Here is a 16,907-nt window from a genome sequence, read left to right on the forward strand (position 1 = left end):
ATTCATATCACGTACATCGAGGAAAAGGTTTTGTCTTTCATGGCTTTTATTTGCATTTAGATATCATCAACTACGTAGCTCGCTTGCTATTTTGCGCTACAATGCAATGCTATGATTCTTAAGATCTTGAGCCCATATCTAAGATCTCGTTATTCCCATCCAACCAACCATTTATTCATCTTGAATGGGTCCATCTTTGACGCCAAAGGAAATACCCAGTTCAGTTCAGTCATAGAACTATCAAATCATCTCTTGATTGACAAATGAGAGAATTAAATTCCCTCAAAGAGACTGCGCTCTCAGCCGCGAAAGTCTCTTACCTCCTTCATTACTTAGGAATTTGGAAGAGCTCTCTAGCACATCTTATATTCAGCACCTCCTTCAGCTTGTCTTAATGGATCTGTAGTCTCCAATTTGTATTGAATCTTAACATCCAAATCTCTTGGGTTCTTTTCATTTGGCTTGTTGTCCAATCGTCCAACAATTTGCTCTCCTTGCTCAACAGTCAAGACCTCTCTCAAATAGAAAACAGTTTGTTTCCAGTGAGTATATTTAGTGTGAGGACCAGTGCTGAATCTGATAGGTTTATGGCAGGCAGTGAAATCGATATCGAACCATGCAATAAGAGCGTGGACGAAATCGTTACGACGAACATCAAGCTTGAATGGAGAGGAGAAAGCGAGATCTTCCTTGGTGCATGTGTAGAGATCGAGGGTAAGAACTGCGGTAGGGTCGGTAACGACAGCCTTAATCTCGACGGTGTCGACGAGAGGTTCGGTGAGAGCGGTAGCCTTGAGAGGAGAATAATCGAAGCCATAAACGTTGTCCCAGACTTTTACACGTTAGTATGCGTACATTCAAGAAAATGTTCGCCATGTGAAAATCTTCCCCCCCAAGAAAAGCAACTTACATCCAATCTTCTCATCCTTATATTCTCCATCCTCAATACCAGCCATGAAGATAGTAGCCTTATCTGGGAAAATCAGACCATTTGGCGCAAGGTACTTGTCTCTAGCGTAGAGAACGGTATCCAACATGGATTCATAGAGCAAGAAGTAACCCATCCATTCAGAGATGATGATGTCAACTTTTGGGAATGGAAGTACAACCTCCTCCATCTTTCCCTGAAGCAATGTAATCTTGTCGGACATGCCGTTGACTTCGACAATCTCACGGGCCTTTTCGATGATGGTGGACATATCAACACCGATAACGTGTTTGGCGCCGGCCTTGACGGCGAACCTTTCATTCTATCAGTTTCTGGAAATTTGAGATGCTGGAAAGGAAAATACACACATGCTGAGAATGGAGGTACCGCATCCTACATCAAGAACAATCTTGTCCTTGAAAAGATGCTTGTTTTGCACAATAGCATTCATGTATGATCGAGTGCGGACTTCATCTTTCTATTTACATGGTTAGCAAGCGGGGTAAAGTTTGAGAGAAGCAGCTTTTTTCCTGCTTGTAAGTCACATACCAACATCTCTTCATGGATACCTTTGAATATTGATTAGCATTTTCCTTTGGTATCGTATTGAGTGTTTTGCATACCATGATGGTTGTAACTATGTCGCAGATTAGTATAAAGCGTTCTTATCGGCAAAGATTGGATTGAAGAGTATATATTCACCTGTTGAAGTAATGAGCCTCGGAATGCTCCAATCCCTTCATTGGATCGTCAGCCATGATTATGTTTGTATTGTGCTTGGAAGGAGCACAAAAGATGATAGAGAAAGAAGAAGAAGAAAGTGTAAAGGTGATGGGAGGGTGTAGAGAAAAGAGAAAAAGGATAAAATGTTTGTATTTATTCAAGAGATTTCAAGGTTGATAAAACAACCAAAATGTCTCAATATGCAGGGATTTTTTTCTCACCAAGCGGCCGATATTTTGCCACCGCCTTCCTCTTTGAGACATCGGAGATTATTTTTAGGTAGGGCAGAACAACATTTTGAGGAAAAGTTATTGGGGAAAAACACAAGGAATCCAGAATTCTCCCTAGTGATTTTTCATCGCACAGATTCGCAGGTCTACGATGTATATATATATGTATATGTATATATATATATCATGATCATCACACTCCTTAGCTGCCCAAGTATATATAGATAGACAGGCATAGGCGGTGGCAGAGATGATAGCAGCGACGGCTTCATCATCGTTGCTTTGGATGAATGCAACATTAAGATTTTGACATCGCTATAGCAATCATCTCACATGTCGAGCAGTCGTCTCGTCCACCTCCGAAGCAATAGCTCGAAGACTACGAACAGTTCTGGCTCGGGTTACACTAACTGAGAGGAGGGCAACGGAAAGTCGGAGCTTAACCTTGTTCTCAATGCTTTCTTCTCTTCCTTCCTCCTTTCCCTTCCCTCGCTCCAACTTATCCTGGGTATAAAAGATCTCGTAAATCACCAAGACTTCGCGTGATCTCAAATCTAAACGGATGCATCGATCAAGATATGAATCCTTAACCGCTCAGAATTTTCTACATATTTTTACACCCAACCGTTCTGTAGTTGTGAATATTTCTGTTCGTCAAATCGACGAAAGCGGCTTAGCTTGTTCCGTACCCCACCATCGAATGGTGAAAAAAAGGGCGAGTTCATTTAGCAAACCACTACGCCAAAACAACACAAATCCATTCTCTCTTTTTGAAAAACCTTCGCAACCTTCCACGCAGCAACACCCAACTCAACTCTTCCTTTCCACGTCGCCATCAAAACAAATATTCCAACCAATCCTTTCCATCGAGCACATACTACTATCACGTGTAGCAATTGATGCTTGACCATTTGCTTTGCGACGACGAGAATTGATTCGGTCTAATTAGGGGGTAGGAGAGGAATATCGCGGGGTAGAGGGGTAAATTTACACTTGGTCGCCTTTATCAATTTTTAATTCTTCAATTCTTCAAAATTCCCCGTCCCAATGCCTCCACGACCAAAAGTACCGTTGGCGCGGCCCAATCCTTTGAGGAACATGAAGCCAATCAAAGCACCTACTGCACTCTCTCGAAAAGCTGCTGTGGGTGCTGCAAGAGGCAAACCAAGACCGGCGTGTCCAAATCCACAATGTACTAAACCTCAAATCGAAGATGGTGTATGTCACAACTGTGGTACTGTGGTTGACGATTCAAATATTGTTTCGGAAATTCAATTCGGAGAAAGCAGCAGTGGTGCTGCAATTGTTCAAGGAAGTCATGTTGGCGCGGATCAAGGTGGTGCCCAAACCATGGGACCTGCCTTTAGAAGAGCTGGCGGTGGTGAAAGTAATAAGGAGAATACTCTTCGCGAAGGTCAGTGCTGACGAGACCCCTATTTCCTTTGCTTGAAGCTAATATCACGCAGGAAAACGTATCATGCAAGCTTTAGCAAATCAACTAGGAATCTCAGACCAAGTTATCGGTGTTGGTCACCAAATTTTCAAACTTGCATCAATGAACAATTTTATTCAAGGTCGAAGAACGGATCTCGTGGCAGCAGTTTGCTTGTATAGTGCCTGTAGAAAGGAACAGCCATGCAGAGTTATGCTTATTGATTTTGCCGACAAGTCTCAGGTATGTTCGGATTCTTCTCATATCATTCGACATTTTATTGACAATCACAGGTTAATGTATTCACACTCGGTAAATATTTCAAAGCTCTCCACAAACAGATTTCATTAGCCACGGATGGCATTTTACCAGTTCTTCCCGAGGATCTGATTTGGAAATTCGCTTCCAAACTCGAGTTCTACGAACAAACCGAAAAGGTCGCCGATGATGCAATTCGTATGGTTCGAAGAATGAGTCTGGATTGGATGGTAATGGGAAGAAGACCTTCTGGTGTCTGTGGTGCTTGTTTAATCCTAGCGGCGCGAATGAATAACTTTCGTCGAACAGTCACCGAAGTGGTCTATGTCGTCAAAGTCACAACAGCCACTATTCAGAAGCGTTTGGAGGAATTCAAGAGAACACCAAGTAGTGCTCTTACGGTCGAAGAATTTCTCAACAACGAGTTCTTAGAGTCTGCACACGACCCTCCTTCCTTCTACCAAAAGTCTGAAGCCTACCTCAAAGAAATGGAAGAGACGAAGAAAAAACGCAAGCGAAAGGGCAAGGGCAAATCCACCGAAGCCGAAGAAGACAATGCGGATGATTCTGAAGAGGAGAACGACGGAATCAATAAGAGACAAAAGTCTACATCTGGAGCTCCTGTACCACCAGCAGAAGTCAGACGCGATGCCGATGGCTTTGTTGTTCCTGCAATCCCTACCTCCCTAGAGGAAAATATCGATCCACAACTTTTGGACGATGCCATTGAAGATGAATCAGGTACCTCGTTCAACAAACTTGTTGCTGAGTTTGGTGACGTTGAGCCTGCTGATGCAGAAGCTGCAAAGGAGCTCGAAGAACACGCCGGTGCACCCACTAGAGGCCCCGGTCGTCCACGAAATGATGAACCTGCCATCGAAATGCCACAGGAATGGCTCGCGGTAGAAGACGAACTCGAGCAACAAATTACAGAAATGGTTTCTGACCCACATACTCAGGAGCATGCAATCAGTTTCGCTATAGCCCAAAAGAAAGCACATATCCACCTTCTCTACGCGGAAGCCAACCACCCTCAAAAATATGTCAGCATGGATACTCACATCGGAGAAGATGAATTTGCTGATGACGAAGAAGTCATGAATTGCGTATTACCTGATGCTGAAGTTGCTAAGAAGGAACAAATTTGGCTCAATGCGAATAAAGATTGGCTTCGCAAACAACAACAAAAGGATTTCGAAAAGAGAAAGGCTGCTATGGGACCACCAAAGGTTACTAGAGCGAGAAAGAAGAAGCCAAGAATTGGAGAAGGGCAAACCAGTGTAGCTAGTACACCAGCAGAAGCAGCTGTCAACGCAATGAAGGAAAGAAGTTGGAGTAAGAAGATCAACTATGAAGCTATCAGAGATATTTTCAAGACTGTGGGCACTAGATCTGGACCTGGCAGTGTCGCTACGGGAAGCAAAGTTACAAGTAGAGATGCATCCACGGCTCCTGGCTCAGTTGCAGGTAGTATTGTTGATGGTGAGGAGGAAATCGTAGAAGAGGTTGATGAGACAAATGAGCCGACTGGTGACGATTGGAGAGGTGAAGTGAATGGTAATGGTTATGATGAAGACGACTACGATGAAGACGACGCAATGGGTATGGGTGACATTGATGAGGATGAGTTGTATGGTTAAGTGTTCACTGTAACACAGGCCTTCGATCTCATTCGGGGAAGTGGGGTGGAGGTGATAATTCTTGTGGGATGGACAATTATAAAAGGGGCATCTTTTGCACATATTCATGCATCGACGGAGTAACTGGGCGTTCACTGCATATGGTAGAGGAGTTTCACAGGATATTGCGCAACTGAGCAATGGTGCATAATCTGGACGGCGAGACAGATATTTTCCGAATATTTTACCTGTAGAATACAATAGCTTCAAGACAAACAAGAGAAATAATTACACACATAAACTCAATCCAACTCTGATGCCAAATAATGACGGGGCTTTCGAATGGCAAAGTACCATCGTTACCTGTCAGATATCCAGCCAAGTCGCCCTATGAGGTCAGAGTTGTTAGGATCGCACCTATTAGTCGCTCATATAACGTGGGAACTTGCTTACTAACACGCATCGCAGCATAAACTTCATAACAGCTGAAGGTCACCACCTTGCGCGATTTTATGCGCAAATTATGCAGCTCCAAACAGAATCGGTGAATCTTTAAATAGAACATAAATTAATAAATACCTCCACTGGTGTACCTACCTACCTAATAATGTCAGCCCCTCAAATTTTATGTCCAACGCATAGAAACGCATAGACAAATCTCAACAACAGTACGTTGAATACTTATAAGGTAATAGGAAAAGGAGAACCAGGAATAAACGCACGCATTCTGGAGCGCCCCATACTGGATAGTTATATCGGGATCTTACAGTCCTCGTATAATCTTCCTCTCTCCCCCAGTCTTTCATTCAATTACAGGTCCTTATTCTTCCTCATCAAGTCAGACAATATGGATGCCAAAATTCTCGAAGCTTCAAACAAGCACCCCAAACCTGCCGATCGGGTTTTCCAATATGGAACCGCGGGGTTTCGTATGAAGGCCAATCTTCTTGATTCGGTCGTCTTTCGCGTTGGTCTCGTCGCTGCTCTTCGATCGCGCAAACTGGGCGGTCAAACCATCGGAGTTATGATTACGGCGTCGCACAACCCACCTGAGGATAACGGTGTAAAGTTGGTTGATCCGATGGGCGAAATGTTGGAGAACAGTTGGGAGGCATACAGTACACAGTTGGCCAATGCGAAGAATGAGGATGTGGTAAACGTCTATCGCAAGTTGGAGAAGGATTTGAAAATAAACCCGGAAACTCCTGCGAGAGTTATTTATGCCAGAGATACTAGACCTTCGGGACCAAAATTGGTAGCGGCTCTTATCGATGCTCTTGAGGCGACGGGAACAGATTACACGGATTACAAGTTGCTTACCACACCTCAATTGCATTATTTGACTAGATGCACGAACACTGAGGGTACACCACAAGCTTATGGAGATGTTAGTGAGGTTGGATACTATGAGAAGTTGGCAAAGGCTTTCGAGAGAGCTATGAAGGGAAAGAAGGCTACTGGTTCAGTCACTGTCGATTGTGCCAATGGCGTTGGAGGTCCTAAATTGGCTGAGTTGATCAAGTATCTACCAAAGGGAATTCTCGACATCAAAGTACTTAATGATGATGTTCTGAAGGCAGAGAGCTTAAACCACGAGGTCAGTAAAATCCATGGTGCTTGATTTCAGTCACTAATTTTTATATTTCACAGTGCGGTGCCGATTTCGTCAAGACCAAACAACGAGCTCCTCCTTCATCGAAAGCTGGAAACAATGATCGATGCTGCTCATTAGATGGAGATGCTGACAGAATCATTTATTATTTCAATGATGCCGATCATGGTTTCCGTCTATTGGATGGCGATAGAATTGCTACACTTGCAGCTTCATTCATTGGCGATCTTGCTAGAGAAGCTGGATTGGCAGATGAATTGAGAATCGGTGTCGTACAGACTGCTTACGCCAATGGTGCTAGTACAAAGTATGTTGAGAAAACCTTGAAGCTTCCTGTCGTTTGTACTCCTACTGGTGTCAAATGGCTCCATCACGCGGCTACAAAATTCGACGTTGGTGTTTACTTCGAAGCAAATGGCCACGGCACTGTGGTCTTCTCACAACAGGCTTTGAAAGTATTTGCTAGCACGACCCCAGAATCTCCTGCTCAGGCCAACGCCTTGGAGACTCTCCGTGCCCTCACTGATTTGATCAACCAAACTGTTGGAGATGCACTCTCTGATATGTTACTGGTTGAGACAATCCTCGCCCACAAGTCTTGGACACCTAAAGAATGGGACTCTACCTACATTGACCTGCCCAATCGTCTTGTCCGAGTTGAAGTTGCCGATAGAAACGTATTCAAGACAACTGATGCTGAGAGAAAACTCGTCGAACCACAAGGTACACAACAACAAATCGATGCACTTGTCGCCAAATTCAAGGATGGTAGAAGTTTCGCAAGAGCAAGTGGTACGGAAGATGCTTTGAGAGTATATGCCGAAGCTGCCACAAGAAGTGAAGCTGATGATCTTGCAAGCAAGGTAGCTTCCTTGTGCAAGCTTGAGGGAAGCATCAAAGGCTAAGCTCTTATGGTCACTAAGGGAGGACAATTGCGAGTGGAAGGATATTATGAATCACGAATATGCAACGCATACGAATACCAAAAATGGAGTTGAGACGATATGATAATACATGGGGAAAATACCCATGATTGATAGAGTTGATAGCAAGCATAACATTATTACAATTGATTTTTCATACTGAAAGGCTGTTTGTTTTGTTATCTTTTTCTATTTTCCATCTTCCACGTTCCGTCTTCCATCTCCCATCTTCCATTCTTCTTCCTGCTGTGTAGCCATTGTGATACCCAAGTACTTACTAGGTAATATCTGGGAAAGGTCCGTAATCTGATATCACGGCGGTTAATGTTTGATCGGACTAATGATGGGAGCTTTGGGGAGTTCGTGTGGGGTAAAACACGCACCATACCCCTTCCGGAGTTAAACATCAATGATGTCAAGACTCGTATCGATTTACGAGCATCTAGATGTAGATGGATAGGTGGATAGTCAATTGCCCCTCAATACACCTTTCTTGCCTTACATCATCATTTGGGGCTGTAAATACTAGGCAGGCACGAGTAGTACGTGATTTATAAATATATAATAAATAGAAAAGGCAGGTAGGTATAGCCATTCCACGTCTCTTTCTCAATCCCATACTATCTATCCCCTCATCAACGTTCCTACCCAAATCATCATCACACTCAAGCACGTAGTACTTAATGCGTTCCTCGCTGGCAAGATCTCTACAAAAGACATCTTCTGCTTCTACTTCTACATCTTCATCTGCGAGAAAGATTACTTTTGGAAGTAAAGTTACTACACCAATTTCGTACTTTGCTACACCTTCTTTCGATACATCAACACCAAGATCAATCTCATACACCAAGCACACAATCTTCAGCATGTCGTCAGGAATCCCCAGTGCCGATACCGTCCGTAGAGGCTCCAAGGATTCAGGCCGCAGGGGCTCGAAAGATTCGGGCATGGGAAGTAGATTGTATAGCACGACTTCGGGCTCTGCGCATGCAAATTCGGGAAGTGTGGGCAAAGAGGGATTTGCTGAGTTGGGGATTCAGAATACGAATATTCAGACGGCACCGGGGGTGGAGTTGAATCGGAAACAGAAGGTCATTGTGGGGAGTGTTTTAGATGTATGGTTTTCTTTCTTTCCCTTTCTTTCCCTTGCCTTACCTGCTCTTCTTTCCAGTCTTCGTGCTCATTCTAAGAAACTAACGTCTCCCAAGCTCTTCGCAGGTCTTCCCTCCCTCGAAAAACTATCCCTTTGGTCTGACACTGCCGTCTTCGCCGATCAAATCACTAATGCTGAAGGACGCAAACAATATTCTGCTCAATGGTTCGGACTCAAAGCCGTTTGTAACAATATAGAACGTCTCGGACATGAGGTAACGAGTGCTGGAAATCCAATCGAGATGGATTTAAAGACAAAATATGTTTTAAAGGGGGGTATGTCACAGACTATTGAGAGTAAGGTGAGTATTTGGACGGAGGAACCGGGTGGAGAGGGAAAGATTACAAAGGTCCAGGATGCGTGGAATGGAAATGTGCCCAGTGATGGATTTTTTGTCAAGGTGAGTTTATCTTATCTTTCTGGTGGATGCCTTGGTGAGGGTAAAGTGAATTTTGCTAATGGTGGCGATGCGTAGGCACTTCGAAATCTTAATAGTGTGGTTGTCCCCGTTGTCGTTAGTGTGCCAAAGAATGATGGAGAGAATGCTTAGAAGGGCAATCAATGAATGAAGGGAAGGTTGCCCGATAGTGAGAGATAGGTATGGGACAGTGTGCACGAACGAGTGTATAAGTTTATTGGTGTATGAGGGTATTATTAGTTTCTTGTTATGTTATGGGGTTATGGAGTTACGAGATTACGAGATTATGAGATTGAGGGGCAGCACTATACCTGAGTATAAATTATAAAATGATTTTGGTACAAATACTTCTCTTAAAACAGTGTGACAAACCTGCAGACCACTCAATATCGAGTTCCCCATGATCGAGGGAGAAGTTGGCTCGGATCAAATTGTCAGAGCAGTCAAGTGTCTCCAAAGATAATGTTCATGTATCTCGTCTTCATCTACAACAGGGGCTATGCATTAGATAGGAAATTATCATCTGAGAATGGAATACTTTCACCTATCCACCCTATATCCCCCACACCCCACACTCCACTCCCTTATCATCACATCACGCACTACTCACAAACCAATTCGCCGCCACCGGCTCCCCCACGCTCTCCACCACCGCCTTTAGCGAGAAATTAAATCTTGCCTCCGTCGTCTCTTCATAATACGTTCCATTCGCCGCTTCCTCTCCCACGAAATAATTCGCCGGCTGCGCAAACATGTAGAATGCATAAGTGTGGTTTGTACTGTCGCGTGGTCGCGGCGCCGTGTATGCTGCTATGCTGTTGGTGGAGTTGAGGAAAAGGGGGTTGAGGGATGAGGAGGAGGATGAGGGTGCGAGAGTGTAGTTTCCTTGCCACCAGTGGAGGCGGGTGGTTGTGTTGGGAGCGAGTCCGGGAGTGAGAGTCGAGTATAGGGAGGCTGTGGTTACGTCGGAGGAGGGGATTGAGAGGTCGAGCATCAATAGCATGTAGCTGGCGTTGGGGTTGGGGTTGGGGTTGAGGGGGGTGGTGAGGTAGATCGTGGGTTGGCTGGTTACGTCTAGGAGGTGTGAGAGGGAGTTGGGGTTTGGGGATTGGAGGGGTTTATTTTGTTTTATTTGGGGGGGGAGGGGTGGAATGGGATGAGATGAGATGAGATGAGATGCAGGGAGCGTACCAGAAGGACTTATCCATTTTCCAGGCGTGACAGTTATATTTTGAAATGCAGACCCGATGTTACGCGATGTACTTGGCCAGCTATCAGCTGGTGTCTGGGCGCATGTGAGAGCTGCGCAAACTGTCGCTATCCCAAGAGGAAGAGTCGAGAGGCGCATTTTGTTTGACAGTTTTGTTTTTTTTTTGTTTTGTTTTTCTTCTTCTCGGATTTGGTTCGTTTCTTCGTCGTGCTGCTTCGAGATAATATGTATGGTTCTCGGTTCTCGTGGGAAATAGAGCAGGATGGCGATGTTTTACTGGGGGAATTTGGGACGGGAGGTAATGAAATTCGAATGGGAAAACTTATCCATCTACCTACTCGAGCAGGGAAATACTTATTTACTTATGTAGGTATGTATGTATGTATGTAAGAGTGCCGGGTCCTCAATTTTGCGCTGATTGCTATATACCGAAAAAGCTGACGCAATTTCATCGAACAACTACCATTGATTCACCGCAACTCCACGGTCTGGATCCTTTTCTATCCCAAGATGTTATTGAATTCGACCTATCTATGTTGTTCTCCTTACGCATAGCAAATTCCTGTCGGGACCGAAGGGTCAAGCTAAGCCTGGCTAGCACTTTATATTATTAATTGCACGCTGACGCGGCCATTTCTCCGCATGGACTTGGACATCTAGTATCTCCGATGTGGAGCCGAGATTTCACGATATATGTAGTTACGTATATCATCACTTTCGCAATATGGACCTGTTTATGAGAAGATTTCACCAGCGTCGTGAGAGTGTTTTTATCGGTGTTGTTTGTTTTTGTTTTGAGATGAGATGGAGAGTATATCTCACATCTGCTACCGAGATACCTGCTTCATATGGATAATCTATGGCCTTGGATTATATTTTTGCGCGCGTTTTAATTCGTGGTTTCCTTTTTTTTTATAGTTGGGGGAAGGAAGTTTGAGGGAGGAAGGTAAGGGGGGATTTTCGCTACGGAATCATAGATACGGTTGCTGGACGTGCTGGCGAGGTGGTCACTTATGGTTTGTTGATCGAGGTACATGTATACATACAGACATACATATATCGTTACGGTAATGGGAAAAGTTGAAAATCGAAAATCAGAGAGAAAGGCTTGGAAGAGTTGGAAAAATTAAGGTGTGTTTCTTTGTCGTGGGGTGAGGTTGCTGTGGTGTGTCTTTCCGGTTGTGCATATGGTCGGGAAAAGAGTGAACACGGGCTGCAGAACTATATGGGTATGTAAGAAGGTACTGTTTTTTGTATGCTAGATTGATGGATAGAGGTTTCTTGTTGTGATTATAGAGTTTTTGATTTTTATCACTGATGTAAGAAAATGATATCTTGGTATCTATTTGGACTTTTCATCAGATGCTAATATTGTTATGTTACTCAAAAGTATTTTGGGTTTCTGCACTGCATTGTCGAGTGATTCTTGTCTGCGAGTACGTTTTCTCCACAGAAGAAGCTTCGGACTATCATCCTTCTTGCTTGGACTTTTGTGTTGAGCCTCTGAAATGCTTGGTGGTAAGCGAAGCACAGAGTGTGATATATATCGCAAAACTCATGGCTTATTGGTGAACACGATTATTCGCAGATAGGTGACGGTTACAAAACAAGTATCAAAGATGTGTACTTGGCGAGAGGATTGCAGGTGATTGCTCTTGTAGACTGCCAATTCCCAATGCCATTAATTTTGGAGGTACATCCTCTAAATCAGCAATTTACTCTTCATACCTGGCAGAAACGCAGCTTTTCCTTGGCATATGAAAAGAAATACTCGATATTTTCTTTCGTGTCAGTTGCTTGTCTACTCAGACAAAGAATATAGCAACCATCTCATCCCAATCCATCACGATTCTTTCGAATTGCATTCAATAAAGAATCTCTATACCTGTTCCGGCAATACTCGTTAAAACCAAAAAGAAAATAATTCATAAAGAGCTCCGAATAATAAAATGTTATCCCTTGTCTGAAATCCATCGCCAAAGCATGTCGATTCTACCCATCAATATCATATAGATGCCAATTGAACTCGACGTTCTACGAGGAATCCGAACTCTCGCTGTTGTCATCGGAACTAGTGCAATATTACTATTTATCCTCATCCTCATCATCAATATCATCAATATCATCACCATGTTTCCCAAAAGAGTCAATCCTGACAAGCGCAAAACGCGCCCTTGGGATCCTACCGCCGCTGTTAGGATAGATGATTTGCCAGAAGAAGGACAAGAGATAGTCAATCAAGGTAGACCCAAAAGAGTTAAGAGATATGAAACCAATCAAGCCAATGAGGGATTCGTGCTAGATTATAATCGTAATCGTGAAACAGCACAAAAATACAAGGGAAAGGGAAAAGCTTTTACTGGTGATGAGGAGATTGCGAGGAGGCAATTGGAGCCTCTTTCTAGATTGAGACCAACACCTCTTGCGTTGTGGTCAGACAATCAGAAGCCGCCTCAGCACCCGCCACTAGGAGGCCCGTCAGGAGGTCCGCCAGGAGGTCCATCGGGACCTCCAGGACCCCCAGGACCAGATACTGGAAGAGGAAGAATGGGGAGAGCATTCAGACCTCCAAGAGGTCCAACAGGTTCTTCAGGACGAGGTACAGGAAGAGGGGTAACGCCCGCAGCGCCAGGAGCAGGCACAGGCATAGGCACAGGAAGAGGAACAACAAGTGCAGCGCCAAGACCAGTCACAGGCACAAGAGGGGGAACAAAGCCTGCAGCACCAGGAGCAGGTACAGGAAGAGGAATAAAACCTACATCTGCGCCATCCGGGCCTGGTACAGGCACAGGAAGAGGTACAATACCTGCAGCGCCAGGACGGGGAACAAGCATAGGAAGAGGTACATCACCTGCAGCGCCAGGATGGGGAAGAGGAACTACACCTGCACCACCAGGATGGGGAAGAGGAACTACACCTGCAGCACCAGGTCCAGTTACAGGCACAGGAAGAGGAGAGATGCTTCCGCCATCAGGGCGGGGAAGAGGAACTACACCTGCACCACCAGGATGGGGAAGAGGAACTACACCTGCAGTACCAGGACCAGTCACAGGCATAGGAAGAGGAGAGATGCTTCCGCCATCAGGACGGGGAAGAGGAACAACACCTGCAGCGCCAGGATGGGGAAGAGGAACTACACCTGCAGCACCAGGTCCAGTCACAGGCACAGGAAGAGGAGAGATGCTTCCGCCATCAGGACGGGGAAGAGGAACAACACCTGCAGCGCCAGGATGGGGAAGAGGAACTACACCTGCAGCACCAGGTCCAGTCACAGGCACAGGATTCACGTCGCCTCTGACTTCAGGTGTAACTTCCTCAGCATCGACAAAACCAGACCCAAGCAAAATATTTCCGGCCTATAGGCCCGCTAGTATCGACTTTTCGTTACTAAATACAATGGGGAACACTGAATGGGCAATGGCAATTGCCCGTCAAAGGCAACTCGATGTTGATATCAATGCTTATGAGGTGGTGGCCACATTACATGTACTAAATCTTCCTATTATCTTTGAGAAGTTTTCCAATCAATTCATGAGGAATCCGGATTTTAAAGACTATCGGTCTGGAGATACTGGGTGTCCTCACTGGTTCCTAGAAAACCTCAGGAGGGCACATCACGGCGAGCCAATTTTACCTTATGTAAGGCCCCCCCAAGAGGAATTCGATAGAGTCAAAATAGAAAGGACTACCGAGAAAGGACGAGAGGCTATAATGGAAAGGGCCCGCGAATCAATGAAAAACGACGAGAAGCTCTGGCAAGGATTACAACCGTCTGCATCTAATACAAGTTTGTCTATCCCACCGGTTGTAACTACCTCAGTCCCGGTAGCACCTCTACCCAGCACTACAGCATCGACTTCGGGCATAGGAGCCAAAACTACTCTAGCTACAGATAATGCAAGTATAGCAGCGGCACTCCATGGCTCATTTGGTCCAGCGCCTACAACAGCAGCTGCAAATATACCTGGAAACACTGCGATAGGAAGAAATCCAATTCAAGATCGACAAGCAGTTGCTGATTATATCACAAGTTTGAAAACAGGGTTGATCACAGGTTCATTAGGTCAAGCGGGTGTTAAAAATCCGACAACAGGATTGATCCCGGGTTCATCGAGTCAACCAGATCTTAAAAATCCGACAACAGGATTGATCCCGAGTTCATCGAGTCAACCAGATGTCAAAACTACAACTGCACCGGCCGCCATCAATCCCTTCATTGCCGCCCCTAGACCTTCTACGACAACTAATCCAATCGCATCTATTCCAGCGACCCCAACTACCCCAGGTTTGGGGCTAGTCGGAGCGACGGGAAATAAATTAGGAGAATTATTACATGGTCTTATCAGTCCCTTAAGTAATACCAATGCTGCTGCCGAGGTACAGAAAGCTTTCGGTCCACCAAATGACCTCATCGTTCTTCCCCCCACAGTCAAGCAAAATATTCCGTTTCACTACGTTTCAGATTTACATCTCGAGCAGACGAACTATGACAATTTTGACTTTAAGCCACGTGCTCCGTATTTGATCCTCGCCGGTGACATAGGTAATACTGATCCAGCAAGTGAGACTAAATATCGGGGATTTCTAGCTAGAATGTGTGCCAAACCAGAACTCAAACGAATTTTTCTCGTAGCAGGAAATAGAGATTTCTGGCCATCCAATAGGACTACAGTGAACGGGACATTGAAAATGCTTAGAGGCTTTACAAAACATCCAGATACATTGGGAAAACTGGTGTTCATGGAGAACGACGGCTTTGTCATTCAGGAGAATGGAGGCAAGGTTGTAATACTGGGCTGTACGTTGTGGACTGAAAGGCGGGGAGCTGGAGGTCATGAGCCTAGTGATCAAAACAATCTGCAAAGAACTGCGAGGCATCACGCATCTTGTGAATGGATCAGGAATGAAACGAAAAGAATTAGAGACGATCCAAAGGAAGTTGAAACACGTATACTTATTATAACGCACATGCCACCTTCTAAGAGCGGAACTTCGCCTCCTGAGCAGACTTCAGAGAAGCTTCGTGACTTCAATAGCGGACAAAGCCATGGCACTGATGTTATTGATGGCTGCAAGGGGCATGGCTATGATCATAGTTCAATTACAACTACAATGCCTCTCTTGGACTGGAGAGACGTTTGGATTTGGGGCCACACACATTGGAATGAGCCGCGTTACGGGAAAACTAGGCATGGCGGAATGAGATTCGAATCTAACCAGAGGGGAAATGCTCGTGGGAACCCCAAAATTTATACCCCAAAACCACCCGGTGGCTTCAAACCAGAAAAAATTATTCTGGTTTAATTCCAGAAAGGAGTTTTCGTTCTAGATACTGTATTTTGCAAGAGCTTTAAGCAGTACTTTGTGTATAATGTTTTACAAATGTATGGATTATTTTCTGAACTGTTAATGCGTATTCTTCAATCATGACGGAGACGTACTTATCATCTTGTCATTTCAACGTTGATCGCTGAGAAGATCATAATCACTCGCATTATGAATCAACAATTATTGCATTGTTTTTTTTTTCAAAGATCACCAGCCTTAACAACTTCAACTAAAGATCGTTATATCCCTTGCTTGACCTTGTGAGTGATTTAACGACAATATATTTCAAGACGTAGATTTCGCTGCTGACTTGCATTCGCTTTGAGTGAATGAAGACCTATTGCAAGATCGATACTCATTATCTTGCTACTTGAAGACGATGTTTGATAAAAGGTAAAATAAAAAAAACAGTCTCTTATTCAAGACAGTCAATGTGGCCATAACTACAACAGCCTCAAACCAAGTACCCACAGCTTAGCATGATTGCTTTGCATACACTGCGAACGGGGTCATTATGCATAGGTGGTGTGTTGTGTCGTTGGTGGTGGTGCACAACATCGAGACATGCTTGCTTGATGCTTCATGCATACCTGAATCCTAGATAGGTGCACGACATGATGTTTCTATGATCTATTGATTAGATGCGTATCGTATCCGTAAGGTATGCTACGCAGAAGAGAACATACGTCTGACGGATTGCTAGTAGGATCCTAGTTTAATAGGTGTGGTTCAATCGACTCCCAAATCATCTTCCCTGGATGTTTCTGTCTTGTTCTGGATATCACATCAACCGTTTCTTGATCCGTCACTCTAATGCCGAACGATTTCAGACTTCTTCACCAAAGTTAGCGATTCAACCACAAGATTTGAAATGCCATAAAAGATCTTCAAGGTCCATACGATGACAGCAACTAATGAGTATCAGATCCAGTACTAATTCGATCTGGATATGTCAAAAATCACAAACCCCTTTATCCTCAGCCAGAAGAAACACGGCAGGATACTCTGTAAGTCTTCATTTGATCGACGAACTGTATGTAAATCAAATCTTGTACCAGGTGTGTTTGATGAAG

The 16,907-nt window shown here is 44.5% G+C and overlaps 6 protein-coding genes across 7 annotated transcripts; 4 read left to right on the forward strand and 2 right to left on the reverse strand.

The window, feature by feature from the left end:
* Positions 1-31: 31 nt before the first annotated feature.
* Bchmt1 lies at positions 32-1,770 on the reverse strand. Its single transcript, XM_001556650.2, has 6 exons — positions 1,631-1,770; positions 1,552-1,565; positions 1,478-1,497; positions 1,297-1,406; positions 911-1,242; positions 32-832 (listed from the first exon to the last, which is right to left on the reverse strand). Exons 1-6 carry the CDS (start codon positions 1,684-1,686, stop codon positions 354-356), a joined length of 1,011 nt encoding a protein of 336 aa, XP_001556700.1. The 5' UTR covers positions 1,687-1,770; the 3' UTR covers positions 32-353.
* Positions 1,771-2,653: 883 nt separating this feature from the next.
* Bcbrf1 lies at positions 2,654-5,495 on the forward strand. Its single transcript, XM_001556651.2, has 3 exons — positions 2,654-3,295; positions 3,348-3,556; positions 3,607-5,495. Exons 1-3 carry the CDS (start codon positions 2,929-2,931, stop codon positions 5,209-5,211), a joined length of 2,181 nt encoding a protein of 726 aa, XP_001556701.1. The 5' UTR covers positions 2,654-2,928; the 3' UTR covers positions 5,212-5,495.
* Positions 5,496-5,831: 336 nt separating this feature from the next.
* On the forward strand, positions 5,832-7,882 carry Bcpcm1. Its single transcript, XM_024695873.1, has 2 exons — positions 5,832-6,787; positions 6,841-7,882. Exons 1-2 carry the CDS (start codon positions 6,038-6,040, stop codon positions 7,705-7,707), a joined length of 1,617 nt encoding a protein of 538 aa, XP_024551673.1. The 5' UTR covers positions 5,832-6,037; the 3' UTR covers positions 7,708-7,882.
* A 545-nt stretch (positions 7,883-8,427) lies between these two features.
* BCIN_11g02140 (hypothetical protein) lies at positions 8,428-9,657 on the forward strand. The gene is made up of 3 exons (XM_024695874.1): positions 8,428-8,840; positions 8,934-9,278; positions 9,354-9,657. Exons 1-3 carry the CDS (start codon positions 8,592-8,594, stop codon positions 9,426-9,428), a joined length of 669 nt encoding a protein of 222 aa, XP_024551674.1. The 5' UTR covers positions 8,428-8,591; the 3' UTR covers positions 9,429-9,657.
* Positions 9,658-9,796: 139 nt separating this feature from the next.
* On the reverse strand, positions 9,797-10,683 carry BCIN_11g02150 (hypothetical protein). 2 transcript variants are annotated; one of them, XM_024695875.1, is made up of 2 exons: positions 10,488-10,683; positions 9,797-10,370 (listed from the first exon to the last, which is right to left on the reverse strand). In XM_024695875.1, the coding sequence occupies exons 1-2, from the start codon at positions 10,642-10,644 to the stop codon at positions 9,892-9,894; spliced, it is 636 nt and encodes a 211-aa protein (XP_024551675.1). In that variant the 5' UTR covers positions 10,645-10,683; the 3' UTR covers positions 9,797-9,891. The 2 variants fall into 2 exon arrangements, with proteins under 2 accessions (XP_024551675.1, XP_001556704.1); XM_001556654.2 differs by having other exon boundaries at positions 9,797-10,683.
* Positions 10,684-12,471: 1,788 nt separating this feature from the next.
* On the forward strand, positions 12,472-15,887 carry BCIN_11g02160 (hypothetical protein). The gene has a single exon (XM_001556655.2). It carries the CDS (start codon positions 12,520-12,522, stop codon positions 15,808-15,810), a length of 3,291 nt encoding a protein of 1,096 aa, XP_001556705.1. The 5' UTR covers positions 12,472-12,519; the 3' UTR covers positions 15,811-15,887.
* The last annotated feature ends 1,020 nt before the right edge of the window (positions 15,888-16,907 follow it).

The sequence above is a fragment of the Botrytis cinerea genome, chromosome 11, assembly GCF_000143535.2.
Source record: "Botrytis cinerea B05.10 chromosome 11, complete sequence".
Lineage (NCBI taxonomy): Eukaryota > Fungi > Ascomycota > Leotiomycetes > Helotiales > Sclerotiniaceae > Botrytis > Botrytis cinerea.